General features: G+C 39.8%; 2 protein-coding genes across 2 annotated transcripts; both read left to right on the forward strand.

Moving 5' to 3' along the window:
- Positions 1-236: 236 nt before the first annotated feature.
- LOC110919206 (putative expansin-B14) lies at positions 237-17,635 on the forward strand. The gene is made up of 5 exons (XM_022163484.1): positions 237-381; positions 1,203-1,318; positions 1,403-1,593; positions 2,273-2,582; positions 17,603-17,635. Exons 1-5 carry the CDS (start codon positions 237-239, stop codon positions 17,633-17,635), a joined length of 795 nt encoding a protein of 264 aa, XP_022019176.1.
- Positions 17,636-18,441: 806 nt separating this feature from the next.
- LOC118488338 (putative expansin-B14) lies at positions 18,442-20,357 on the forward strand. Its single transcript, XM_035985735.1, has 4 exons — positions 18,442-18,655; positions 18,902-19,014; positions 19,124-19,314; positions 19,923-20,357. The coding sequence occupies exons 1-4, from the start codon at positions 18,529-18,531 to the stop codon at positions 20,242-20,244; spliced, it is 753 nt and encodes a 250-aa protein (XP_035841628.1). The 5' UTR covers positions 18,442-18,528; the 3' UTR covers positions 20,245-20,357.
- The last annotated feature ends 3,643 nt before the right edge of the window (positions 20,358-24,000 follow it).

The raw sequence follows: 24,000 nt of genomic DNA on the forward strand, positions 1-24,000 counted from the left end.
TAATTACAAAAATGCCACCTTGTCTTTTTTGGGTTTTCCTTCAATTTTTATGTTTACTATGTTAAGATTATTTGTATTTGATCTTTTGCCAACAAATGTAATCGTATTTACTTGATATATGATTACACAATTAAACATATGATTACATTATACTCTTAAGGTGCTATAAATTGGTTCAAAGTTTGGTTGAAACTCCTCATCCATTTCATTTCACCAGCAACAAATTGTCTAACACAATGGTTTCGATTCCTTTCACTGCCGTTACCATTCTTTTACTAAATCTCTCTTCTTGTTTGTGTGTTAGAAATAACACTTTTGGACAAAAAGGTTTCTCATCTGCTTTGGCAACATGGTATGGCGATGAAACCGGTTCCGGAAGTGGTAATGAATGAAATTCTTCAAGATATATTAGATGATATATGCACCAGCCTGTTTTGAATTTTGAAATTTTTTTCTTTTATTTTTTATTTATACGCACTTTTTTAAACATGTTTGGTTTCTAGACAGTTTGCAGACTGTTTTGATTATCGTATGTAGGGGTGTTAAAAAACCGAATTAACCGAACCCTAACCGAATTAACCGACAAAACCGAACCGAAAAAACTGAACCAAATCAAAAACCGTGGGTTGGTTAATTGCTTTTTCGAAAACCGAAAGTAGCGGGTCGGTTATGGTTATCAATGTTTCCATACCCACCATAATCGAACCGAACCGACATGTAATAAATCTTTGTAGTATTTGAGACTTTTCGCCATTTTTTTAATATTTGATGTTTTTGACTGAAAATTTTTAGTATTTATTTGGTTGAATGTTTATTTGAATTTATGAATATATTATATCACTTTATTTGAATATTCGATAATAATTAGTATTAATATTATAGATTATATGTATTTTTTAATATTATAGGCAATAAAAATTTATTCCATGTTAAAAAAATTAAGTTATTTTTAGCTAAGCTAAATACACGGTTAACCACCCACAACCGACTCACTATAACTATCAAAACCGATTAACCGTAACCACCTTAACCGATCGGTTATGGTTATGATTTTTCATTAACCGACATCACGGTTATGGTTATGGTTATGGTTTTAGGCCAAAACCGACCCATGCACACCCCTAATCGTATGAACACAAAAAGTAAAAATCATAGAACTGTTATAGTTTGTAATATTTTTTATTCTTGTTTGCGGTTATGAGCAGGAGGTGCTTGTGGATGGGAGGATGATGTGAAGTATCCACCATTCTCATCGATGATAGCAGCAGGAAATGCAAATATATTTTTAAAAGGAAAAGGATGTGGACATTGTTTTCAGGCATGTACATATCAAACACTGGTTGTTTCAAAATTTGTTTTTCAGTCATTTAATGTAACGTAATAAAAAGGTTTGCATACGCAGATATTTTGTAGCCGACAACCATACTGCTCAGGTAAACCAGTTACTGTAACGATTAGCGATGAGTGTCCTGGGGCATGTAACGATGTCCCGTTCCATTTTGATCTAAGCGGGTTTGCTTTCGGTTCCATGGCAAACCCTGGCCAAGATCACAATCTACGACAACTTGGCCAAGTAGATGTTAGTTACCAAAGGTGAGTCTATGCTCAGTGACTTGTGTTAAAGTTGTGGGATATCCTTCTGCCAAGATCTTATAAATAGTTGGTAGAATGATTATAAAGTTTTTTATTCATTTATTTTGTAAGTGGTCTAGGAAGTTAATAAATTATTATATAGGAATCATTTAAATATTGAACCCCTTTTATTTTGTTTTCCAATAATTCATTTAATATGTAACCTGATTTTTTTAATAACTTTTAATATTTAACTTTTAATTTGTTTAATGATTTTCCTTTAATAACTTTTAATATTTAACTTTTAATTTGTTTAATAATTTGTTTTTTCGTTAATAATTTGTTTTTCAGTAATCTGATTTTCTTTAATGACTTTTAATTTTTAACTTTTTGTTTTAAGTCTAAATACACAGTTTTATATATTTTTATTATAGACCTAACAATATAAACTTTAGTAAAAATATATTTATCTATTTACTTGAAAAAAAATATTTATCAAATGAAAGTATATTTATCTATTTACTTGAAAAAAATTAATACTATACTTAACTCGGTTTTCAGTGGTAGTCATATGGGAATGTCGAATTTTTTTTATTAGATTCTTAATAAATTTTTCGATAAACCACCTACAATTAAAAATGTTCAAAGATATATCATTATTCATTCCTTTATGATTACTGAATTAACAAGCTGTGTGTAGGGTACCATGCAGCTATGGAGGTACAGACATTGCATTTAGAGTTGATAAAAAATGTAACCCATATTGGTTTGGCGTAGCACTAGAGTATGCAGATGGGGATGGTGGTTTTCAGTCTGTGGAGATAGCGGAAAGTGGTACTCAAAACTTTGTTGGTATGAATAACATTTGGGGTGCGGTTTGGGAAAGAGACATTGATCCATCATTTCAACCTCCATATTCTTTCAGGCTCACCTCTGCTGATGGGAAAACCTCTGTAGCAAATAATGTGATTCCTCAAAGTTTTGCAGTTGGTCAGAAGTACTTATCAAATGTAAATTTTTAATAGTTATATAGACCTTAATAAGACCGATTTTAGATTGGTAGTTATTTAAAAAAGAACTTAAAATGAACTTGGAGAAGGACAATGTTGCCTCATCCATGCTTACATACAACAAATTTAGGGTGTAGGGGGTGGAAAAGAGGGGAGTATTCACTTCGCGGGAATACTGCCACCTGCCACCTGTCACTTGTCACCAACCCCTTTCACCACGCGGTAAACCCATTCAAGCGGGGAGGAGTCATCGTGCAAGGAAAGAGGAGAGAGAGAGGGTTGATGGTGGGCCCATTCGCTTCCAACCAATCACACTTTTATTACTTGTTTTAAGAAAAAAATGCTTGGCAGATTGACATGTCAAAGTATGATTGGTTGGGGTAAAGAGAGGATGAACATCCCTTACACCCTTATACCTATACTATATTATAATACATGATGGATGAGCATTTTAAGATACCAAAAAAATAAAATAAGAACCTTTTCGCATTTAATTTATAAATACACCTCTAAAATAAGGGTAAATTGGTTTTTTAAACAATAACTATATTTTAGTCTCTCAGCTTATTACACTTAAATATCTAGGTTTTAACATAATTATGAGTACTTATGTCACACCTCAACCGATGGCGGAATCATCGGGGCGTGGCACTAAGCGAAACAGATTGTTCAGAAGTTTCCATAACAACTATTTATATAATCCAGTTAAAGATACGTCCCATACCGTATCCCGAATAAACAAACATGTCATTACAGATAATCATCCAAACAAGAAATTCCGTTCCGACAACTCAGATTCAAATATTATTACAGCAATTGTTTATCTGCTTCTAGACCCCTATTCTGTTGACTTTCTGGCTGTAATGCCAGCGGACAAGATCTACAGACAACTATGCCTTAGACGCTTGTTCTTGGCAGACAACTATTTGTTGGGGGCTTCTAGAAACTTATTCAAGCCTCGCTTTCCTAGCAAATAAGCATCCTAATTACCTGTCACATACGTTGAAATAAAGTCAATACATATAATGTAAAGGTGAGCACACAAGTTTAGTAGTAGCATATAGAGTTCGAATAGTTTACGCATAACCAGGCACGTACGCAGAGGAAAACGATGCATGTTAATTATCGACATGGGACCATCAATACCAACGACTGCGGGTTGACCGTCCGAGACGGTTCGCAATACATGATTACCACCGTAATCTATGCAAGTATTTGTCCTTAACAACCCCCGTGTGAACGAGTGCTGAGTCCAAACTATAGTACTATGTTGCTAAGGCAGGTAGATAGCATTCCACGTGTAAACATAATAAACAGCATTCATTTAGTCAAAGAGCACATGCATTCGGTTAGCGTTCAAATAGTTTGTGTTTGATTGTGATTTGATAGGTAACGTATGTAACACCCAAAAGTGCTAAAAGCAAAAAGGGATCGAGTATACTCACAGTGATTGATTGTGGATTGAAGGGAGCGCTGAGAGTAAGATTAGCCTGAATAGTTTGATAGCATAACGATAAGTAATGTGGAAAGTAAACAAGTGTGAATGGATCGAGTAGGCTGGTCGATCGAACGGCAGGTTCGATCGGACGGCCTGTTCGATCTATATCCGATTGGACAGTCCTGTTCGATCGGCCGGTTGGCTCGATCGGCTGGACCATTCGAGTGGATTGTTTCTTCCTCTGGTGTGTTTGTGTTTGAGGATTTGAACTTTTGAAGTTTTCGTTGCAGCATTTGAGAACACTGAAGTGTTCCTACCTTTCAAGTCAGTCGATCGAGCGGTTCGCTCGATCGGCTAGCTCACTCGATCGGCTAGCTTACTCGATCGGCTAGGAACTTCAGGAGTGGTCCTCCACTGAATGTCACTCGATCGAACAGTCTGTTCGATCGGCTGACATTCCCTACTACGAACGAGTTGTGAAAACGATTAAGTGTTGAAGCATAGTATCTCATGATCCGAACAGTAATGTTTACCAATCGAGTGACCCATTCGATCGAACATTACTTCGTCAATACTATACTTCAAAAGTTTTGGAAGGGTGGGACGCCATGTGCTAGCCGATCGGCTGGCCCGGTCGATCGGCTGGTGTGTCCGATCGGCTGTGCTGTTCGAACAGCCTAGCCGTTCGGCCAGCATTTCTGACCTGGTCGGCCTTTCGTCTAACACTTGGCTGTTTGTTTATTTGTCATTCTTTCAAGGTAACTTGACAACGTGTTGAACTATGATAACCTCCGTTCCTACTTGTTTCCTTGGCTCGGACAGGAATCACCCAAGTCCGGCCGGTGAACGGTTCGGAATGTCGGTTTTAGAGTTTAACCCGAAATCGGTGAACCTTCTTTATAGAATCTGAGTCTTGAACTTTTTAACTATTTGAATGATTAGTTAGCCGGTGCAAGCTCCGTTTTTATCGGTTTGAAGCATTGAGTGTAAAAGAGTTGAAAGAAAGTTGGAAATCCTTCTTTCAATCCTTCACATCATGAAAATGTTTAGATCTATGATGGATCTTAACTTGTTTATGTGGAAATCGGTTAGATATAAGCTATTCATGGTTGAATGATGCCAAAGTTTGAAGTTCTTCAAGAACACCATGATGACATCACCCAAGAACACTTAGATCTTGGTGATTTCTCGGTTAGAATTCAAGTTTTGAAAGATAGAAAGGTGTAGAATCAAATAATGGTTAAAAACGTACAAGATTTAGAGTGAAAACTTACCGGGATTGAGAGAAATCTGAGAAAAGGTGAAGGAGATAGCTGGTTCGGTCAGAGCTTTCCAAAAGTGGAAAGTATGACAATGACAGCCCTATTTATAGGCTTCCAAAAGAGGAAAGTGGCAGCCGATCGGCTGGGAGCTCCGATCGAGTGGGCTGCTCGATCAGGATGCTTCCTGTTCGATCCGCCACGCACTTCGAGTATTTAGCGACGATTTTCGACGTTTCGATTTCGATGGACGATGATACGGATACGATAGAGTTCCTAGTCAAATTACTTTTAATCCCAACCACTATATTTAACATACAATCTTCTATAAGTCACGTTTCGATGTCGGTTTCGATTGAGTTAGATTTCTTTTCGAGTTTCGATTCGATTTTCGATTGATTTGCTTGAATACCACACCAAACATAAAGTAAGCACGCACAAGTAACACATAAGGCACACACACACGTATAATAATACCACAATTCGCGTAATTCGAGTCTCGAGTTCGATTGATTGTTAGATCGGTTTGATTGCTGATTAGGTTAACTTTATCGCATTGTTACTTCCTATCATTCACAGTCGTAGATCGGTTCGCGTTAAAACACATTCGATTACTTCAGTTCTTGCTGATTACAACACTTACTCCGCATAATACAATTAAAACACAAAATCGACTATCTACAGTCAAAGAAAGTCAAAGTTGACTGGGACTTTGACTTTGACATTCGAAAACACGGGGTGTTACAGCCTCCCCTTGTTTAGGGAATTTCGTCCCGAAATTAGGCTCGAAGGCTACACGACACCGTGATTTACCAATTTGATGCTTCAGACCTATTTATTTGAACAACTGCGGGTACTTGGCCTTCATGTCGCTTTCGAGTTCCCAAGTGAACTCCACGCCTCGTTTGCCTTCCCATCGGACCTTCACGATCGGGATGCGAGAGCGCCTGAGCTGCTTGGTTTGGCGATCCATGATTTTCGACAGGCTTTTCCACGAAGTGTAACGTTTCGTTAACCTGAAGATCGTCGAGTGGTACGATTAGATCATGATCAGCAAGGCATTTTCGGAGGTTAGAGACGTGGAAAGTCGGGTGGACGTTACTGAGTTCCTCCGGTAATTCGAGTCTGTAGGCGACTTTTCCGATTCTTTCCAGAATCCTAAAAGGTCCAACATATCGTGGCGCGAGTTTCCCTTTCTTGCCGAATCGGACTACACCCTTCCAAGGTGATACCTTTAGGAGTACGTAGTCACCAACTTCAAATTCAAGGGGCTTGCGTCTTTTATCGGCGTAACTTTTCTGTCTGTTCCGAGCTTTTACCAAGTTGTCTCTGATTTGGTGGATTTTGTCAGTCGTTTCTTGTAGAATCTCGGGACCGGTTAGTTGCGAGTGACCGATCTCGTGCCACACAAAAGGCGATCGACATCTTCTACCATACAAAGCCTCGAAAGGTGCCATTTGGATGCTGGCATGATAGCTGTTATTGTACGAGAATTCCACCAATGGCAGGTGTTTGTTCCAACTACCATCAAAATCTATAACACACGCTCGGAGCAGGTCTTCAAGAGTACGGATCGTTCTTTCAGTCTGTCTGCCGGTTTGAGGGTGGAATGCAGTACTCAGATTAAGCGACGTACCAAGGGCCGCTTGAAACGTTTCCCACAATCGCGAAGTGAACCGAGCGTCGCGGTCTGAAATGATGTCACGAGGCGTACCATGATTACGAATGATCTCGTCGGTGTAGATTTGGGCTAGTCGCTCCACCTTGTAGTCTTCTCGTATAGGCAAAAAGTGGGCTGACTTCGTTAGACGATCAACTATGACCCACATACTGTCGTGACCTGATGGCGTGGGCGGGAGCTTCGTTATGAAATCCATAGCTATACTCTCCCACTTCCATATAGGTACCGGCGGTTGTTCGAGTAAGCCAGAAGGTCTTTGATGTTTAGCCTTGACTCTTGCACAAGTTAAACAACTTCCAACGTACAGAGCGATATCCCTTTTCATACCCGGCCACCAGTACTTATAACACAGGTCCTGGTACATCTTGTCTGCACCGGGATGAATAGAATATCGGGACTTGTGGGCTTCGTTCATGATAATCTTTCGCAAATCGGTCCGCTTAGGGATCGAAATTCGGTCCAGATAATAGAATATCCCATCTGATTTGCTTACTAACTGAGCTCCGTCGTGATAGATTCTCTCTCTTTTCAATGTACGCTCGTTAAAGCAAGAATGTTGAGCTTCTCGGATGAGGGTTTCGAGGTTGTGCTGGGCTTGGATGTTTCGGGTACTGAGCACGTAACTCTTTCTGCTGAGCGCGTCAGCAACCACATTCGCCTTGCCTGGGTGATAACGAATCTCACAGTCGTAATCATTGAGAAGTTCTACCCATCGGCGTTGACGCATATTAAGCTCTCTCTGATTAAAGATGTGTTGTAAACTCCTGTGATCAGTGTAGATTGTACACTTAGTGCCATACAGGTAGTGTCGCCAAATCTTCAATGGAAAGACAACCGCGCCTAGCTCGAGGTCATGGGTTGTATAGTTTTTCTCGTGGATCTTGAGCTGACGAGATGCGTAGGCTATAACCTTGTCTTGCTGCATGAGAACACAGCCGAGACCAAGGTTAGAAGCATCACAGTAGACAATGAAGTTGTCGCTTCCGTCAGGCAGAGTAAGGATCGGTGCGTTGCACAACATATGCTTGAGGGTTTGAAAGGCAGTCTCTCGTGCGTTTCCCCACACAAAAAGCTTGTCCTTATGGGTAAGAGCGGTAAGCGGCACAGCGATCTTGGAGAATCCTTCGACGAATCGTCGATAATAGCCCGCTAGTCCGAGAAAAGAACGAACTTCTGACGGGTTCTTAGGCGTAATCCAGCTTTTGACAGCTTCAATCTTCGCAGGATCGACATGGATACCCCGACTATTCACTATGTGACCCAGAAACTGAACCTCCTCCAACCAGAATTCGCACTTGGAGAATTTGGCATAGAGTTGGTTCCCCTGGAGTAACTCGAGAACCAAACGTAGATGTTGCGTGTGTTCGGCTTTCGATTTGGAATAAATCAAGACATCGTCGATGAACACGATGACGAAACGGTCAAGGTATGGCTTACACACGCGATTCATCAGATCCGTGAAAACCGCGGGTGCGTTGGTTAAACCAAAGGGCATGACAACAAATTCGTAATGGCCATAACGGGTTCGAAAAGCGGTTTTAGGAATGTCTTCCTCTTGAATCCGCAGCTGATGGTATCCTGAACGTAGATCGATCTTAGAGAAGCATGCTGCACCTTGTAGTTGGTCAAACAAATCGTCAATTCGGGGCGAAGGGTATCGGTTCTTGATGGTTAGCTTATTCAATTCCCGATAGTCGATGCACATCCGGAACGACCCGTCCTTCTTTTTGACGAAAAGGACTGGCGCGCCCCAAGGAGAGGTGCTTGGGCGAATAAAGCCTTTTTCAAGTAATTCCTGTAGTTGGTTCGAGAGTTCCTGCATTTCGGAGGGAGCGAGTCGATAAGGGGCTTTGGCGACGGGGTTAGCTCCAGGAATGAGGTCGATACGAAAGTCGATATCACGACTTGGTGGTAGTCCGGGAAGATCATCAGGGAACACCTGAGGAAATTCACGAACCACTGGAACATCTTTGACTTCAACTTTCTTTTTCTTTCCCTTCTCCGCTACTACGATGTTGGCCAAGAAGGCTCGGTATTCCTTGCGGAGATACTTGCTGGCTTGAATACACGACATAAGCTTAAGACCTTTCGACGTTGTTTCATCGTATACACATAGGAGATCACCATTCGCGAGCGAGAATAGAATCATCTTTTCAAAGCACACAACTTCAGCATGGTTTTCACGAAGAAAGTCCATGCCGATTATGACATCAAAACTTCCAAGTTGCATCGGAATAAGGTCGATCGGAAAGATGTGATTGTTGAGTTCGAGAGTACAATCACGGAGTACTGAGTTAACAGCAATAGTTCTCCCTGTAGCAACTTCGACTTCGAATGACGAGGATAGATAAGAGCGCTTATGACTAAGGAGCTTCTCGAATTCAAATGACACAAAGCAGTTATCGGCTCCAGTATCAAACAAACATGATGCATAAATACCATTCACTAGGAACGTACCATTAACCACGTTGTTATCCGCCTGAGCCTGCCGGGCATTGATGTTGAAAGTTCGGGCATGGGCTGCTTGCTGCTGCTGCTGAGGCTGCTGTTGCTGCTGGGGCTCTTGCTTGACTACCCTGTTCGGGCATCTGTTGGCAAAGTGGTTAGGGTCACCACATGCAAAGCAGACTCGAGCATTGACTGCTGGTGCTGGAGCTGGAGCTGGAGCTGCTGGTTGGCCTTGAGGGGCGGGGAGTAGAGCTTGGTTGACAGTAGCTTGAGCTGGGCTTGACGGGGACCATAACGGCAGTTCGCAGTGAAATGACCGTAGAGGTTGCAGTGAGCGCAAAAACGACAAGCTAGACCCACTGGATGATGATACGAACATGTCGGGCAGAGTGGGTGAGGGCCTGTGTATGCACGCTTTGCTGGCGGTGCATTGATCACTGGAGCTGAACGCTGGTGCTGCTGCTGTTGAGCTGGTACAGATTGTAGGGGAGTGGCGTTTGTTGCGGCAGCACAACTCTTGTTGCTGGAGCTGTTGTTCTTCTTCTTCTTCCTTCTTGAACATTTGGAGGATTGAGCAGATGAGTCGGTGGGTGTTGCAGTGGCTTGATGCAGAGACTTGGTTTGCTTATCCCAGAAACCAGACTTTACTCGCTTATCGTTGATCTCAGCGGCGAGTAGGTAGGTTTCTTCGATCGTTGCTGGCTTGGTGGCGTGAACAAAGTCGGCTACACAGTCGGGTAGAGCTCGGATGTACTTCTTGATGGATTGATCTGAGGTCTTGACTTGATCAGGACAGATAATGCTAAGCTGCTTGAAGCGAGCAGTGAGAGCAGTGTTGTCTCCATCCTTCTGCTTGATTCCCCAGAACTCGTCCTCCAGCTTTTGGCGCTCATGAGGAGGGCAGAATTCTTCGATCATAATCGCTTTCAACTCCTTCCATGATAGCCCGTAAGCTGCATCATTTCCGCGCTTGTTTCGTTCGGCCGTCCACCAATCTAGAGCACGGGACTGGAAGACGCCTGTAGCATTGAGAGTACGGAGATGCTTAGGACATCCACTCTGGCGCAGAGTGACTTCGACCGAGTCAAACCAGTGGAACATGGCTGTTGGACCATCTTCGCCAGTGAACTCCTTTGGTCCGCATGCCTTGAACTGCTTAAAGCTGAAAGCAGCCTTGCTTGAATCCTTAGGGATTTCAGCTCGTGATTCTTCGGACGACTTGCTAGCGTTTTCATACACCTCACTCACAGCTTTCGCCACAGTTTTGGAGATGATAGCAGCGAGACGTCTGTCCCTCTTTTCCTGGCGGGTAAGCGGGGCTCGGGTTCGGGATCCAGACGACGACATGGTCTGCATTAGACATCGTCACGAGTCTCAACACAACGAAATCGAATCTCACCTCACACGTCTACTACTATCTAAAGCTTAGAATCACGTCGAAATACGTATCGCATAAACACATAAGCACATAACCACAGATACACATAAGCACAGAAACACTTAGAACACAGAAGCACAGAAGTACAAAACACAGACACACGTAAATTACCTAGGCATTTAATCACTGAGGTAGTCAGAAAACAGAAACCTATCCTTCAAAGTTCGAGTGTCGTTCGAATATCGTATCGAATAACCTAACTTAGTCGTATAGCACAGTATAGTATGATATCGTCTTAGAGCTGCGTTAACTGGGTGTCGAATTGAGATAGAACAGCAATTGCGAGTCGTGCGTGTTGATAGCAAAAATCGAATAACATCCCAAAACATAAGCGTAAAACAAGAAAGCACAAATAAACATATAAAATCCACAAGTCATCAGAGTACACAGTTACGGTTCTCAGAATCGAACACATAAAATCGAGAGGTAGGTTGTCTGTGGCTACTAGACATCGACTAACCAAGGCAACTCGACTATTCACAGTAGACTTGTCATCACTTCCGACTCTAGAGGTTGTGTTTCTGCCTCGATTCTTGGGCATTCCATACGCGCCTCCTAGGTCATACTTGTGAGTTCAGGTCGTTGGAGTCCATCGAAGCCTTGGTGAGATGAATAAAATACAGAACAAACTGCTAAGGTTAGGGTTTCACCTCTTAGCTTAGCAATTTCTTCTTTGTTTTTAATAAAATAAAGGAGGTTATTCGTCAAAATATGGATTTCACTCCTGATTTGGCATAACCTCCTTGGTTTGTTGGTGAAAATATTGAGATGGGCATGAATAAACGAATAGAATCAGCATAAGTCAGGCAGCTTGGTCAGGAGTTTGCGGCTTTCACACCTATTCCCAACTAAACCTACCGACTTTTATTTGAAAACTCGAGTGCAGTGATAGGGAAAGATCGCAGAATCAAGCACATAAACTGGGTCTGATGGTTCCTAACTATAGTCTAGGTTTCTAAGACAGTGACCCGGACTAGGTCGTGTCTGCCTAATTCCCTATAGTTATGGCTCTGATACCAATCTGTCACACCCCAACCGATGGCGGAATCATCGGGGCGTGGCACTGAGCGAAACAGATTGTTCAGAAGTTTCCATAACAACTATTTATATAATCCAGTTAAAGATACGTCCCATACCGTATCCCGAATAAACAAACATGTCATTACAGATAATCATCCAAACAAGAAATTCCGTTCCGACAACTCAGATTCAAATATTATTACAGCAATTGTTTATCTGCTTCTAGACCCCTATTCTGTTGACTTTCTGGCTGTAATGCCAGCGGACAAGATCTACAGACAACTATGCCTTAGACGTTTGTTCTTGGCAGACAACTATTTGTTGGGGGCTTCTAGAAACTTATTCAAGCCTCGCTTTCCTAGCAAATAAGCATCCTAATTACTTGTCACATACGTTGAAATAAAGTCAATACATATAATGTAAAGGTGAGCACACAAGTTTAGTAATAGCATATAGAGTTCGAATAGTTTACGCATAACCAGGCACGTACGCAGAGGAAAACGATGCATGTTAATTATCGACATGGGACCATCGATACCAACGACTGCGGGTTGACCGTCCGAGACGGTTCGCAATACATGATTACCACCGTAATCCATGCAAGTATTTGTCCTTAACAACCCCCGTGTGAACGGGTGCTGAGTCCAAACTATAGTACTATGTTGCTAAGGCAGGTAGATAGCATTCCACGTGTAAACATAATAAACAGCATTCATTTAGTCAAATAGCACATGCATTCGGTTAGCGTTCAAATAGTTTGTGTTTGATTGTGATTTGATAGGTAACGTATGTAACACCCAAAAGTGCTAAAAGCAAAAAGGGATCGAGTATACTCACAGTGATTGATTGTGGATTGAAGGGAGCGCTGAGAGTAAGATTAGCCTGAATAGTTCAATAGCATAACGATAAGTAACGTGGAAAGTAAACAAGTGTGAATGGATCGAGTAGGCTGGTCGATCGAACGACAGGTTCGATCGGACGGCCTGTTCGATCGGCTGGTATATCCGATTGGACAGTCCTGTTCGATCGGCCGGTTGGCTCGATCGGCTGGACCATTCGAGTGGATTGTTTCTTCCTCTGGTGTGTTTGTGTTTGAGGATTTGAACTTTTGAAGTTTTCGTTGCAGCATTTGAGAACACTGAAGTGTTCCTACCTTTCAAGTCAGTCGATCGAGCGGTTCGCTCGATCGGCTAGCTCACTCGATCGGCTAGCTTACTCGATCGGCTAGGAACTTCAAGAGTGGTCCTCCACTGAATGTCACTCGATCGAACAGTCTGTTCGATCGGCTGACATTCCCTACTACGAACGAGTTGTGAAAATGATTAAGTGTTGAAGCATAGTATCTCATGATCCGAACAGTAATGTTTACCAATCGAGTGACCCATTCGATCGAACATTACTTCGTCAATACTATACTTCAAAAGTTTTGGAAGGGTGGGACGCCATATGCTAGCCGATCGGCTGGCCCGGTCGATCGGCTGGTGTGTCCGATCGGCTGGGCTGTTCGAACAGCCTAGCCGTTCGGCCAACATTTCTGACCTAGTCGGCCTTTCGTCTAACACTTGGCTCTTTGTTTATTTGTCATTCTTTCAAGGTAACTTGACAACGTGTTGAACTATGATAACCTCCGTTCCTACTTGTTTCCTTGGCTCGGACAGGAATCACCCAAGTCCGGCCGGTGAACGGTTCGGAATGTCGGTTTTAGAGTTTAACCCGAAATCGGTGAACCTTGTTTATAGAATCTGAGTCTTGAACTTTTTAACTATTTGAATGATTAGTTAGCCGGTGCAAGCTCTGTTTTTATCGGTTTGAAGCATTGAGTGTAAAAGAGTTGAAAGAAAGTTGGAAATCCTTCTTTCAATCCTTCACATCATGAAAATGTTTAGATCTATGATGGATCTTAACTTGTTTATGTGGAAATCGGTTAGATCTAAGCTATTCATGGTTGAATGATGCCAAAGTTTTAAGTTCTTCAAGAACACCATGATGACATCACCCAAGAACACTTAGATCTTGGTGATTTCTCGGTTAGAATTCAAGTTTTGAAAGATAGAAAGGTGTAGAATCAAGTAATGGTTAAAAACGTACAAGATTTAGAGTGAAAACTTACCGGGATTGAGAGAAATCTGAGAAAAGGTGAAGGAGATAGCTGGTTCGGTCAGAGCTTTCCAAAAGTGGAAAGTATGACAATGACAACCCTATTTATAGGCTTCCAAAAGAGGAAAGTGGCAGCCGATCGGCTGGGAGCTCCGATCGAGTGGGCTGCTCGATCGGCTGGCAAGATGCTAGCCGATCGGCTGGCCTGTTCGATCAGGATGCTTCCTGTTTGATCTGCCACGCACTTCGAGTATTTAGCGACGATTTTCGACCTTTCGATTTTGATGGACAATGATACGGATACGATAGAGTTCCTAGTCAAATTACTTTTAATCCCAACCACTATATTTAACATACAATCTTCTATAAGTCACGTTTCGATGTCGGTTTCGATTGAGTTCGATTGCTTTTCGAGTTTCGATTCGATTTTCGATTGATTTGCTTGAATACCACACCAAACATAAAGTAAGCACGCACAAGTAACACATAAGGCACACACACACGTATAATAATACCACAATTCGCGTAATTCGAGTCTCGAGTTCGATTGATTGTTAGATCGGTTTGATTGCTGATTAGGTTAACTTTATCGCATTGTTACTTCCTATCATTCACAGTCGTAGATCGGTTCGCGTTAAAACACATTCGATTACTTCGGTTCTTGCTGATTACAACACTTACTCCACATAATACAATTAAAACACAAAATCGACTATCTACAGTCAAAGAAAGTCAAAGTTGACTTGGACTTTGACTTTGACTTTGACATTCGAAAACACGGGGTGTTACAACTTAGTTACACTTTTTCTCCCTCAACAACAATTTTATAATTCTTTTACATATTCTTGCCATATCTTATAAACTATAATGTTTTAAAAAAGATCCAAAAGTACCATGACGACCTACTCATTTTTGTCGACGTTTCAATAGTTTCCTTGGTCAATATTGACGTGGGGATTAAAAGGTACAAGTAGATAATGCCTTAGTATACAAGTGATTTGTCACACCCTAACTTTTGCGGAAGCGTGATTATGTGTGACTTGCTTAATATCATTGCATTCAATCATAACAACAACTAAATGATAAAACTAAAGATGGTCATCCATTGAATAAGTTTAAAAACATAACAACATTGTCTTGAAACATAGACTTCAAATTCGAGTACAAACCATGCAACTTGTTTAAGAGTTCACAATGACTCGACAAAAGACATTACATAAAACCAGGCTTTGGAAGATGTGTCTTGTCCAGGATAAGACACACTAACCAAACCCTAAGACACCGGATGACATCTTTTATTCTCAACATAACTTGAAACATCTAGACGCCAGCCAGATCCACTTTTAATTCCCTGAAATACATGTAGTTTGAAAACATCAACAAAAGTTGAGCGAGTTCATGTGTTTTGTGTGTGTGTACGAATAAACCTTTGTAGTCATTGTATGTATGTACGTTTGTAAATCCCGGTATGAAAGCAAAACAAGGAAACATATCAATTAATGGTTGCAATGCCATTAACATGCGTGCAACGGCGTAGGAAGACTCAAACCTAGCAGATTTTGTACCGGGCCTCCGGCTGTAAGACATAGTCATCTCATGGGCCAATCCCCGGTTCACATGGGTGTGGGCTCGCTACACCCAAATAGATCTGTCACTCATGTCCCTCGGTCCTAACATGAGGTTTAGTGGTCTTAGGAGTGCGCCTACCCATTCACATGATCTACTGTGCATTCCATAGCTAACCATACCAATTGTAATTGTTTGTAAACATTTTGTAACATGTACTTCACCCCCGAAGTTATAAAACAAAACAGTTAAAAGAAAAAGGGAGACATGAACTCACAGTCTTGCATTCTTCGTAAACACCGTAACTCAAAGCTTCTTCGGATATACACGACTACCTACAACGTACTAAGGTCCATTAGACGAGCGGGTCATGCCTTGACTTAGTATTTATTAGTGTCTTTGAGTTACGTTTCTTCGTGTCTTCAATATTATTCCAAGTTATAATTATTTGTTAAAATATTAAATATTTTAACTTAAATTATATTTATTAAATTTTTGGAATAATTGTTAAAATAATATAATTTAACTTGATACTTCTCAAGTATTTATACATGTATCTCCTTCCCAAGGATGAGTGTATTTGTATTCGTATTCTTATACTTGTATATTTTTACCATGTATTTGAGTCGTATTCCGGTGTGTATTTATACGTACGAAAATACATATTTTCTTGTAATTGTTAAGTATCCTTATACTTAATTTTGCATAAGTTTTTCCGAAATAATATTTCTAGTAAAAAAATACTTTAATATATATTTTGAGGAATATTACTTAGAAAAATTATTTATAATTTTTCTTTGGCAAAAATATTCGTATTTTCATATAAGTTGCAAAACTTATATGAAAATAATATATTTCATATTTATTTGAGGAAATATATATTTCTTCCAAAAATAATATACCTTCTAATAATCCCAAGAAAATATATATATTTTTTATTCACCCAAAATAATATATTTTCTTCTTGTCAAAAAAAAAAAAAATATGATATAAATTGTAATAATTGTAAAAATCATATTTTTGTTTCCTTGGTGTCCAAAATATTATTTACCAAAGACATACTTCTGAATAAATTTCCCAGAATATTTTGTGAGTTATATTCCTTTGTTTGGTTTCTCCAATATTTTGTGTATTCTTGGTATATTCACATTTTTTGAATTTTGGTAATATTTCGGATTGCAATTTTTGTATTTTGATGAGTTACATTATTTCAAGTCTTAAAATGATATAATTAATACACATAATATACAAATAATCACGCACATGGTGCCTTCTAAATATATATTTCCTAAATCCATATTTAGTCACTTTTATTTATAAAAACCAACCTCCAATATTTATATTTTTGTAACAAAAATTATGGAATCTTTGTGGAATCTTGAATCTCAACAGCCAATTTAGGGTATGTTTGGCTAACCTTTTTGAAACAATTTTTTGATTTATTGGCTTTTTAAAAAAGTTAGTATGGAGTGACTTTTTGGAAAAGTCATTTTTCCCCTCACATACAAGCTCATTACCAAACATCATCTAGAGCTTATAACTTTTTAAAAAATCAATAAGTCAATAAGTTGTTTCAAAAAGCTTAGCCAAACATGCCCTTAGAATCACCATTTTGAGCACCATTTGTTATAGCTTCAACTGTTGAGTGGAAACTCTCTTTGTTGGTTTGGTCTATTCCATGTTCATTCCCTGTTGACTCTAGAACATTAAGAATCTAAAACCTCGGTCTCCTTTTGATTTTTCTCTTCCGCCACATGATCTCCATAAGCCACTACCACAACCGATTCCATCACCTCAGCGTCTCCTCCACCAGCTTCAACCTCTTTACTAGACAGTTTGAAAACCACTTTAGAATCTCCATTCACCGACCCGTGTCAAGCCTTCCGATCATCACAATCCGACCCACTTGCATTAGCCTTCTGGCTGGTGGTGAATTGTGGTGGTTGGTGGTGGTTGTTGAGAGAAGAAGAGTTAAAGGGAGAAGGTACCAGAGAGATATTTGTTTTATGTTTTTTTATAATAGAATATATAGTTTTTTTTTTTTTTTTTTTTTTTTTTTTTTTTTTTTAACAGAGAGGTAGTTTAGCCATTTCATCAAAAACTTAATGGTGAATTGGACGGGGTTAACGGAAATGGACTCTAATAGTTACGGAAGTGAAACCATAGAGACTGTTTTGTCAACTTTTAAACTAATAGACTAAAATGGTTATTTTTGACAAACCAAATGGACGAAAAACGTAATTAACTCTTTTATAAAAGAATATGAAATTTATGATAATACTTAATAAAAATTTTGACATTTTATATTAATAGTTATATATACATTTTATAATAACATTTAATAAGGAACATTTTATAAAATATGAAATTTCTAATTATCAAATTCCACAACATATTATAAAAAAGTGATCTCTTTTTAAAAAAAATACCTATTGTTACCAAGGTTTTATAACAACATTTTTTTTAAATCGATTTTTTTAAAACAAAAAACCTATACGACGAGAATAGCCCTATACGCGTCATATAGGTCCAATGTTTTTCACCAGCCTTGTTCCTATCTCAACCTGAAAAAATACCCAATACCAATACATCGCGTATAGTCCTATACGCATCGTAAAGGTACGATGTACATTGTACATGACTTACCGGCCAATGATTGACTCTTAATAAATGCAGGGGTGGACCTAGAGTGATAGAAGGGGTAACCTTCGTTGCCCCTTGAGGTTCCGGTGACGCTCTGACGTTAGTGTAAATTTTGGAAAAATTTGACGTTTTTTCGATTTTATTATCCCTTTTTATTGAAACGTTACCCCTCTGCGGATCTTCTAGATCCGCATAAATGGTTCCTATACGCACCGAGGGATGTGCAAATAAATTGGAAGGATGTCCAAATAACTAGACCTTATACAAAATACCGTAATGGTGCTATAAATTGATTCAAAAATAAGCAGAAACAATTCATTCACTTCATTTTAGCAATAAAGAAAGCATTATATATAATGGCTTCCATTTCTTTAATTGTATTTACCATCCTTGTAGTAAACATCTCTTGTAGTATGTGTTTTCTACGCATGGCCAGTACCGGTTTAGCCACTTGGTATGGTCCTGAAGATGGTGCTGGTAAAGGTAATGAATTGATATACTCGTACCAAAAACAAAGGAGTATCACCGACGGACATCTGCGGACCAAACTAATCCGTCCGTAATTAAAACAGTAAATTAAATAAAATATTTGGTGCCCCTCAGTAATCACCTACATATTACACACTGAACCCTTAACTGGCAGTTATCAACGGATTTATCAATGTTAAAGATGGGATCATAATATACATTGTTTTATTGACTGATTTTAGTTGTCATTATGTCGAGCAGGAGCAGCTTGTGGATGGGAGGATGATGTGCATGATCCTCCCTTTAGCGCGATGATTGCGGCAGGAAATTCAAATATCTTTTTGAATGGGAAAGGATGCGGACATTGTTTTCAGGCATATTGGTTTTTTTTTTTTTTTTTTTTTTTATTTTGTTTGTGTTCATGGTTTATTGTAAGTGCGTGAAACATATTCGAACGGATGATGAGTTTCAAATAAAATACAGATACAATGTTCACGAAAACCATACTGCTCAGGGAAACCAATTAGTGTGACGATCAGTGATCAGTGTCCAGGGGCATGTAACAATATAGCCTATCATTTTGATTTAAGTGGGCATGCGTTTGGTATGATGGCCAATCGTGGACAAGAACACAGTCTAAGACAACTTGGCCAAGTTGACATTGAGTTCAAAAGGTGCATCACATAACATTATATATTTCAAGCTTTAGTTGATGTGTAATTTCCATATTTTTAAGAGTAAATTACAAAAATCGTCTTTTATGTATGTCACTTATAAAATTGTGTTTTTTATCTTCAATAATTACAGAAAACGTAATCGATGTTTGCAAACCTTTACAAGTTATGTCCTTTAGTTCTAACTCAGTTAATTTTTATGGTTAAATTTGATCAAATGGACCCACAGGAGGGTATTTTATGGTTAACTCTGAACAAATGGACCTCATATGAGAGTAAAATGACCAAAATACCCTCATGTGGGATCCATTTGGTCAGATTTAATCACAAAAAATTAACTGAGTTAGGGTTAAATAACATAACTTGCCAGGGTTTGCAAATATCGAGTACGTTTTCTGTAATTATTGAAGAAAAAGGACACAGTTTGCAATAAGCGACATACATAACGATTTTTGTAATTTACTCCTTTTTTAATCCTATCCCAGGACGTAACACATTGTAGATGTGCATCGCATCGGGTTACCTGTATATAATGATTTTTGTAATTTACTCCTTTTTTAATCATTTTTGATTGCTGGTTTGCTAAAAACATGAACCATGACGTGTAGAGTACCATGCAACTATGGTGCCACGAAGATAGCATTCAAAGTTAGCCAGAAAACCAACCGCTACTGGTTCGCAACAGCCATAGAATATACAAATGGGGATGGTGTTTTGAGTCGTGTGGAGGTAGCACCCGGTGGCACCCAAACTTTTTCGTCCATGGATAACATATGGGGTGCAGTTTGGAAAAAGGACATCAACGATTCGTTTAAAGGTCCATTGTCTTTCAAGCTCACCTCTGCTGATGGGAAAACCCTTGTAGCAAGTAATGCCATTCCAGCAAACTATTCGCCTGGTCGTAAATACTCATCAAATGTAAATTTTTGAATAAGTAGGCTAGTTTCCGACCCTAAAGCAAAGACCAAAGTTACACTAAAGGATTTGGATATATATGTGTAAGTGTATATGTGTATTAATGAATATGTAAGTAAAAGAGAATACAGTTGTAAAAAAAAATGCAGGTGTATAACTTTCATTCATCATCGGCATACTCAGTAAATTCCACCAATAGCAAAACAAAGGTAGGGTCTGAGTAGGGTAAGATGTAGACAATGTTACCTCTACCCCGTAGGAATAGAGATGCTGCTTCCGGTGAGACCTCCATCTCGATAGTAGTCTTGCATCAAGCCTTGGACATAAGGCACATAACACTAAAGACCGATTACTGCATGTACCCTTTTGTCTTTCAGCTATTAACGCCACTACATCATGCATGATTAACCGTCCTCAGCTTTTAACGTTATTTTCACGAAATTAGTAAAATAACGTTAAAATTAATGCACTTTACTTTTGCCCCCCGATGACCCACACATTATATGTGCATACCGCAAGCGGGACGTAAGGTGTATAACTTTCATTAAAATAACTAATTTAGATGCTTAGTGGTGTTTAATTTACCAAAAGCCTCGGAAAAGCCGAAAATCCCACCCATATCGAATTTGGTTTTTCAGTTTCTAAATAGTTTTCAACCCAAACCGAGTATGTTTTATCTTTTGAAACTTTCGACTTGAAACCGAAATTAATTAACCGAAAAAACATACTACACAAAAGCCAAGAAACTAAATAACCAGTTTAACCAATTGTTGTGTTTGATATTTTTCTGTGAGCTTGTATTTTCGGTCACGCTCATACACAAAACCGATTTAACTACTCTAAACCAAGTTGACGAATGGAACCGATTTAGGTTAATAGTTTTAGCAAATTTAATATACAACTAGTTTGGATTTTGGGATGTAAAACAGCATAATCCATTACTTTGACTACTTTGCTTAACTGGTTATTTGTGTCTATGGGGACGTTCTATGATTTTAAAAACATAAAAATTACGTATCTAGGATCATGTTAAATCATCTCACAAAATAAATAGCCATCAGATAGACCATCCGTACCGTAGGGGTCGCATGAGTGTAAAAAGAATGCAGCTAGCCTACATGTCACCTAAGTAGGAGTCTAGGAGATGTATTCACACTTAGGGTGAGCGGGGCACTCCCCTAAGAGGGGAGTCCCCTCTCTTACGCACACCAAATCAGGTTATGCCACGTCAACTCCCCTATTAAACTCCCCTCACACCCCAATTTGATGGCGGCACTCCCCTATTAGGTGACTTGTTTTTTTATTAAAAAAAAATGTTTTGATTGGTTGAAATAACAGATGGGCCCACCATCTCCTCCCTCTTCACGCGGTGACTTCTCCCCGATTCCCCTCCCCGCACCCCCTCCCCGCACCAACGGCGACGGTGTTCCCGCTAGGTGACTTGGGTCACCGAAAGGGGTTACCGCTGGTGCCCCGGATACCCTTAGGGTATATTTGGTAAAAGTGGCTGGTGGTTGCAATTGTGATGGTTGTAGCTGTAGTTTTTTAGATATATTTAGGTGTTTGACAAATTAGCTGTAGATTTTAATAAAATGTATAAAATGATCAAAATAGACATAATTAAAAAACATAACTAAAAACTTCATTATCTTTAAAGGTTAAAATAATAATTTTTTCCTTAAAAGCTTCTACTTCTTCTAAACGCTATTAGTAGGAGTGTTCGACTAAAAACTTAAAGCTCATTCAACCAAACAAGACTTTTTTTAGTAGGAGTTTTTTTTTTTTTTCTTAAAAACTTAAAGCTAGAAGCTTAGACTAAAGGGTATGGTTCGACTCATCCCCACGGGGATGAGCCTCCACGTAGGCGCCACGTAGGCGGCTCGTGGGGGATGAGCCTCCATGATATTTATGATATTTGAGGGGGATGGAGGATGGGGCCCCACCTCATTATTTTATAATTTCCTAAGTTTTAATTTAATAAGTTAATAAAAACTTTATAAAAATTAAAAAATACAACATAAAAGAACATAAATAATTTCATTTCATAACATAAAAAAAAATTACATTTCCTAAAAAAAAATTACCGAAAAATAAAAATAAAAAATTACATTTCATAAGAATAAAAAAAAAACCTACGACGTCCATTTTTTCATCACTTCTTCCTTCATCCTCCGATAAACCACTCGTTCCTCCTCTGGAACCGAGTCGAGATCCAACCTCATAATCCTAAAATCCTCCGCTCGAGCTTGGTCGGCCGACACGGTTTTCTTGTGAGTGTATTTTTCGGCCGCGAACTCTTTGAACGAACGGAATTCGTTTATCAACTCGTCCATTTTCGCCGATGCCTTCGAGCCGCCCCCTCCACCCGAGCCGCCCCCTCCACTCGAGTCGGCCCCTTTGCGCTTTCCGGCCGCCTCTTTTTTTGCTTTGTCCCTCCCGGTGGGACGTTCCGCCTCGTGAATGAGCAACACGTCCTCGTCATCTTCCTGGTCGTCGTTTATGTCGATTTGACAACGAGCGGTGGAGCCTCCCGCACTATAACTTCCGGACTCGGAAGTTTTAGTCCGTTTGGCGGTTGCTACCTCATTTGGAATCGGCGTCCATTTTTGTTCTTTCCTTACTACGTTCCATGCTCGGAAGTGCGGGAAAGGCTTTGGATTTTAAGAGTCCCACTTAGCGATAGCAAGGTTAAGAATGTCTGACTCGTTATTCCCGCTAGGAGGACAAGTGTAAATTTGGTTATAAATTGCGTTAAAGTTATTGATGATCTTGCTCATTTTACGCCACTTGCCCGAGACGGCTTCTACATCACGATCCGAGCTATGCTCCATAATCTCATGAAATTTAGCCGTTGCCTTCTTCCAAAAATTATCACCCGTTTGATTGATTCCTAAATTTTAAAAAACAATGCGTTAGTAAAAATAAAAAATAACAATTTTTAAAATTTAAATTAAAAATTTAAACTTTGGTTCATACCGACTATCGGGTTAGTAGAGGACTTAGCATACGCTATTGCTAGCGCCTCCTCCTCTACTTCCGTCCAAGGTCTCCCCTTTGCTCTCGAACCGCTTTTTGGCGCGGTTTCGGGTACATTTTCAACCTTCTTCCCCTTCCCCTTTTTTTCGGTTGAGCTCTTGCGGTGGCGATTCGGGGACGACTTCTTCATCATCATCGTCAAGGTGAACCAGTTGGGAAGTTGGCGGTTGCGATTGGAGTTGTTCAAACGAGTTGCGTTGCATGATTTGTTGTAGCGCTTGGTATTGTTGGAGTTGTTGAACGTGAGACATTTGTGAGAATGCGTTAGGTGTTTGTTAGAAACCCGAAAAAGGAAATTGCGGAGCCCCCCACGATTGATCCATACTCGGAGTATAAGCGGGGGTCGAAAAAAAGTTAGGTTGGTTCGGGTTGTAATTATTCGGGTTGGGGTTGTTTGGGTTGGGGTTGGGGTTGTTTGGGTTGAAAGGACGCATGATTTAGAGAAAAAGGTATAAAAAATATGGAGTGTTTTTTATAAAAAAAAGGAAGAGAATTGGAGAAGAATGGGAGTAGAATAGGATAGAATTGTATAAAAATGGATGAGATAGAGGGTATTTAAATTGAAAAATGAATTTTTTTTAAAGAAAAGTGCCGTTGCAAACGGCTAGATTTTTGAAGTGGGGCCACGTCTCATTCGGCTGTGGGGAGTCGTTTGGGCCGAGCCGACCCTCAGGGGGGGCGGTGTGGGGGACCGGCGCCGATCCTAGCCGGGCCTAGCCGGCCCCCATACCCTTT

The sequence above is a fragment of the Helianthus annuus genome, chromosome 16 (genome assembly GCF_002127325.2).
Source record: "Helianthus annuus cultivar XRQ/B chromosome 16, HanXRQr2.0-SUNRISE, whole genome shotgun sequence".
Lineage (NCBI taxonomy): Eukaryota > Viridiplantae > Streptophyta > Magnoliopsida > Asterales > Asteraceae > Helianthus > Helianthus annuus.